This window comes from Lepus europaeus, chromosome 3, assembly GCF_033115175.1.
Source record: "Lepus europaeus isolate LE1 chromosome 3, mLepTim1.pri, whole genome shotgun sequence".
Lineage (NCBI taxonomy): Eukaryota > Metazoa > Chordata > Mammalia > Lagomorpha > Leporidae > Lepus > Lepus europaeus.
Window position 1 is genome coordinate 39,609,577 of NC_084829.1, and position 6,000 is coordinate 39,615,576.

General features: G+C 57.0%; 1 protein-coding gene across 1 annotated transcript in view; it reads right to left on the reverse strand.

The window, feature by feature from the left end:
- Positions 1–5,673, reverse strand: part of KCNK5 (potassium two pore domain channel subfamily K member 5) — a 37,712-nt gene extending 32,039 nt beyond the window's left edge. The window contains exon 1 of the mRNA XM_062186055.1: positions 5,294–5,673. Within this exon, the coding sequence (XP_062042039.1) occupies positions 5,294–5,479 (186 nt within the window). The 5' untranslated portion in view covers positions 5,480–5,673. The remainder of the gene's footprint in view (positions 1–5,293) is intronic.
- Positions 5,674–6,000: the final 327 nt, after the last annotated feature.

A 6,000-nucleotide genomic window follows, 5' to 3' on the forward strand; every position in this document is an offset into this window, starting at 1 on the left:
CTGCACATGCCGTCAGCGACCACCCCACAACCACCAAGCACAAGGCTCGGATGATGAGTCTTTCAGCAGCGGTGGGCCCTGCAGAGGCGTGTGGAGGAGGAAGACCCCTGCCTGTCCCCCGGCCACACAGCCATCCATGGAGGCTGGACAGGGTCTTAGCCCAAGGGTACAGGAAGCACAGAGAAACTTCAGAAAGAGTCATTTGTCCCTCCCCACTCCCTAAAAGAAACACTAGAAAGAGACAAGTCTAGCTCTGCTGCTCTCTTCTCCTTGGCATCACCCCAGATCCCATCCATCAGGGCTTACAGCACCGCTGAGGCACTGTCATCTGACTTTGTAGGGTTCTGTCGGGGGCATGGATCCTCTGCTCCCCAAAGCCTTGTACTTCCCTGCCCCTAACCCCAACACAACCACAGAGTTCAGAGGCTGAGCCCAATCTGAAAGCAAACAGCCAAGTTCAAGATGAAAGCCTTTGGCCTAAGGTCAGGGCCAGCCAAGCACAGCATCCCAAACCGGAGGATTGTGTTTCTTTTAAACGCCAGACTATAAATAGGGCAAAACCCCAGGAAAATACTTAGAAGCAACAATCATCACCTCCTTTGTACCCAGTCCTGTAAGAAACTCCCCCACACTGAAACCTTTCAACACTTGCAAATCTCTACCCTCAATAATTCTCTTCTCTACTCCTGTGCCACCTGTAATGGTGGTTAAAACTCTCAAAAAAAGGTTGAATAAACACTCGCTTGAATGATTAAAACTCTAACCGGAACAGTTAACACAAATAAGAAGCCACTTGGAAGGGGACTGTGGTCCATTTCCTCTCAAAAAACCCAACTTATCCACGGTGCACTTCTGCCCATTCTAGAACCGAGAATTCACACTCAAACTAAAGATGCAGACGGACAGTGCCCGATAATCAAAAGGTCCATTGTGTTCCCTTCACTTACAAAGGCGGTTAAGTGGACCAGTGCATTTTACAATTTCCAACAAAGTTCCAAACAAAGGGTGTGTGTGTTAGAGTGGGAGGGGGGAGGAAACGTTCTTATTAACCCTTAGTTTCCCAGAGAACCCAGTGTGCCCCATTCTAAGCATTTTGGCTAGATGTAATTTTATCGTGGGCTTGTGGGTTTATTTATCAAACTTGGGAGGAGGACAGGCGTTAATAACAGGATGTCAGAGACTCAAAGCGGAATTCGCCTTACTACTGTAGGCAGACCGCAGTACGGGCAGGGTAGTGTGAAGGGTACAGGAAATGAAAGGAGACACGCAGAGCAGACAGGGAGCACACGCTGCATAGGACGGGAGCCACAAGGGCCACCATAGGTCAGCTAGGGCAGGGGACCAGAGCAGAGGCAGGCCCCGCGGGGATGCGGGAACCTCAAGAACCGCATCACAACACCCCAGCTAGGAAAATGGACATCTCACTCTCCTGTTGGGACCTACGTCTCCCTCCTCTTCCCAGCCAGGACTTTCTAATCCCAAGACCTCACTTGGGCTCAAAGACCAATGTCATTAGACATCCATCAGTCATAAATTTGCACAATTTTTGTATCTGTTTTTTTTTTAATTGAAAATTTTTAAACACAGCTGTCACTGAGACACCTTTCCAGGAGCTGGCGTTGAGCCTGGTGGCTTAAGACACCCAGCATCCCACTTCCAGAGTGCCTGGACTCAGTCTCAGCCCAGGTGCCTGACTCCAGCTTCCTGCTAACACAGACCTTGGGAGGCAGCAGGTGATGGCTCAAGTAAGTGGGTCCCTGCCACCCACACAGGAGACCTGGGTTATGCGTTTGGGCTCCTAGCTTCAAGCTGGGCCTGGGGCTGCCATGGGCATTTGGAGAGTGAATGAGTGGATGAGAGCTCACTGCTCACTGCTCACTCTGTCTCAAAAACAAATACAAATGAGGGGCGTCATGGAAAAAATCAGAGAGACCCTCCTGAGCACCTCAGTTGTGGCCACACCCTCTGGCTTGCTCCAGGTGGGTATATCTCTCCCTTACCCCAGCAGCTCTGAGCTGGGCCATACTCTCTCTATTCCCACTCCCAGAGCCTTGTCCAGTGCCTGCAGAAAGTGATTAATAGAGTCTTACTAATTTCTGTGTACTCTGCAAGATGACACACTTAGATCTGAAATCTGGACTCTGCCCTGTGTGATCGAGCAGAATCATCTTTTTTCACATTTCCCTTGCTCAGGGGCGGTCATCAAGAGTGCATCAGAGTGCCTCTTCCAAGTGGCCCTTGGGAGAGCTCTCAAATCCTTCCTGTTTTGTGAGCACTGCAAACCGATGACGGCAGAAGGTTCACAAACAAGAGCGGTCACCTTCACCTGTTTTGGGGAAAGGGGCTTCCACGAGAAGTACAGACGGGCAGATGGATACGCGACGCAGTAACAGAGGAGGGGCCCGGGTCAGCCGGGCAACAGCACGCGGAAGCCTGCGTGCCAGTGCCTGCTGTAAAGGAAACAGAAAATAGAATTCCCCAGCAGAGCAGAGTCCAGCTCAACAACTTACTAAGCTCACTGACACAGCAACAATGGGAGAGCTTCATGTACCTAACAAGGAGGGCAAAGGTGGGTGAGGCCTCAGGATCCCGAGGGAGAAAGGCTGGATGTCCCCCCCCCCCCCCCCCCCGCATGCCTTTGTTGATGGCTGAATTTCTCTGGAGTCCCTGACAAGAGTACCGTGCCGTGCCGGGCAACAATGCAGGTACAGTGCTCTGTCGGTGCTGGCCACAGACCTGTTGGAAACTCAACAAAGGCCAGTGCACATTAACCAGCTCGAAGGGTAAATGTCCAAGCCAGCCCGTGCTCTGTCACACAGTGAGGACACCACCCACAGTGCCCAGCACAGAGCAGGTGCACTGTTAACCGGAACTTCCTCTAGGGGAGCCTCCGCAGTTTACAAAGAGGTTGGTGGTGCGACAGACCAACCGCCAGAGAGCAAGGGTTCAAGATGGTTCTACAGGCAGGAAAGAGGGCAACCATGCACTCCCAGGCTGGTGGCTCACTGAGCACTTGAAAGACCACCTATGTTTGTCTCTGTTCAAAACCACAGAGAGCAGGGGAGAAACTACCAGACAAGTCCTGGAGTATTCTAAAGAAAGGTGAGTTAACTCCCTTTCTCATGCATCTGAAAGTAGGAAAACAGCTTCCTGCATAAGAAAAACCCCCAAACCAGGCTGGGGTATCTCCCCTCCCAAATCCCAGCATCTCCCCTCCCAAATCCCCAGCCACATCCCAGCTCCCACCCCAGGAATTCCTAGCTAGAGACTCTTTCCTGATCACGAGGTGATTCAGAATCAGCTACAACACAGACCTGCAGGTGGAAAACCCCCAAGCAGCCTGATGATGGGAAAGCAGATTTGGGGCATTTCATTTCTTTCCTTCAACCAATTTCCTGAGGCCCAAGGCGGTGCCCCACAGTCGCCGTCTAAAACATGCTGGCAAATGCTTGCACTGGTCCGTTGTCCCTCTCGGGTTTTTCCTAGGGGAGGAGGGGACTTGCCCGGTTGGGGCTGGTTTGACAGTTTGTTTTTTTTTTTTTAGCCGAGGATGGGGACAGGGCTGCCCTTGTTCAAGAACTTATCTATAATCGTCTCCAAATCAGACTGGCCTGATGCCCAAACCCTCTCTCTGAACGTTACCTGCCCACTTCTGGGGATTAACTGTTGACTGATTTAGCAGGATCTCACATAAGAGACGTTCTGTTTGTTCCAGCACCTTAAGGAAGCTGTCTGGACTCCAAAGCTACCACCACCAGCTGCACCCGGCTGCCTAGCCCCTGGACACCGCCCCCCTCCTTCCCTCCTCCTTGTGTTTTGAAGTTTATTTTCCCACATTTAGCCTTGAATTCTTTCCTTCCTTCCCTTGCAGTGGCAAAGGAGCGGTGAAGAGGGAAGCTCTCCGAGGGCAGCTAAAGGCTTTATCACACGCTTCCCCTCCAAAGCTAGCCCTGGGCAAACTAAACAAAGCTCTAGTTCTTGGAGGAATTGTTTCCTCCGGGGAAATCATAAGGTGACCCCTCCCCCTGCCAAGTCAGGCCTGGCAGAGGGAAGCCGCGGCATCCCTTAGTTTTGCAATTAGGAGCCCAACCAAATCACCACCTTGAAATATCCTCCCCACGCCCCAGCCCGGGACCGCTGCAGGCAGGAGACTCCCCCCTAAAACCCTACACTGAACCCAGCGCCTACCCCTGCCTCCTTAGAGCACCAGTCCACAGGCCTGGCCGGCCGCTCACCCAAGGACCCCGGGATGGAGAGGCGGCACCACTGCTTAAAGGCTTTCCACCTCCCAACAGCGTGGGGCAAAAGAGGGATTCGGATGAGCTCCTTCCCACTTGGCTGATGGGATTACCCTGGAAAATGAGCCCTACCAGCCAGAGAGGCACTAAGTATCCCGGAGTCCCTGTAGATAATGGTCCTCATCAGACCTCCCTTGCGGCCCTACCCACCAAGTAGTGGGGGATAACTGATGCTGAGACCTCAAGAAACTGGGCTAGAAGACCTCGGTCCCCAAGCTGGCCCAAGGTCCCAGCTAGTACCGGCAACCCCAGTGGAGCTGAGCGAGGTCAAGGCCATCCACAGGGCTGGTGCACCGTAAGAGGCTCTCCATGCCAATGCGGAGTAAGCCCCCACCATGTCGCATCCCCTTCCCCTCAAAGAGGGGCTATCCGGCTTCGTTGGCCCGTGCAACCTCCGGCGCGCACGAAGTTTAACTCAAGCCTTTAGGGATGTCTCCGCGAGATAAGCCTTCCCGGAAGCCTGCGTACGACCCCAGCATTCCAGCCGCCAGCCCCTCCGCCGGTGGGCTCGCGCCCCTCCCCTGCCCCTGGCCCAGGCTCGGACCCCGGGAACCTCCCGCACTCTCTGCCGGGCTCCAGTTCCTGAAGAGCCGCCCGGGATGGTGGCGGGGGGGGGGGGGGGGGGCGCGGCACCGGCTCCGGAGCACAGAGGTGGAGGCGCGAGGGGTGGCACCCGGCCCGGCTCCCGGACTCCGGGAGCGTCTCCAAGGAAAGATAAATGGCTTTATCCGCCCGCACACCCACACCGCGCCACGCCGAAACCTTGGGTCGCCCGGGAGCTCAAGCCCGGGCGCTCTGTCCCGCGCGTGGGGGGCCCCGTGTCCGCGGGCGGGCGACACAGCCCCGCGACCTGAACCTCGGTGGGAACTCCGCGGCGTCGCCCACGGGGACTGGGGGTGATGCGAAGCTGCGCCTGGCCAGGGCTGCGGCCGCCTCCAGGTACAGGCTCCCTGCCGGGGTACAGGCTCCCTGCTGGGGTTCAGGCGGCGGCTCACCTGCAGGATCTTGTCCAGGCCCTCCTGGCCGAGGCACGGGAACTCCTTGAGCAGATGCAGCTTCTGCGTGTAGTAGTTTTTCTTGGCCTCCTTCCAGTGCGGCTCCTCGAGCACTTCGAAGATCGCCGCCCCGATGGCCAGGTAGAAGATGATGGCCGAAGTGAGCAGAGGGCCCCGGTCCACCATGGCTCCCGAGCAGCCTCCCCCTGGCGAAAGCCTCCCCTAGCCCAGCGGCTCGCGGTCCGCCCGCCCTCCGGCCTCTGGGAACAGCTGTTTGAATTTGGAGCTCCGCATGCGCAGTGCCCCGTCCCCCCTCCCCTCAGCGCCGCTCCCCGGACCGAGTTGCTCGGCCAAGTTCGGCCACTGAGCTTGGGGAACTACGTGGGGCCCCACTCACGCAGGCAGGGGTGGGCGAGCACCAAAGGAGCCGAGGGGGCAGCCCGGACCACCAGGCCGTCAGGATCAAGGGGAACTCGGGGCCGGACCCTGAGAGACACGTGTGCGGCTCCTCAGCGCGCCACAGGCAGTGTGCGCGGCGCCCGCCTCCGCGCGCCTCTTTAACCGGGGCCCGGCGCGCTCTGCCCGCCCGCCCGCCCGCCCCGGACCCTGGAGGGGGCGGGGCCCGCGCAGGGCACGCCCCCCGAGGCCCCGCCCCTAGCCTGCCCCGCGGCGGACTCCTGAGTAACCGCGAGGTGCACGCGGCCAGG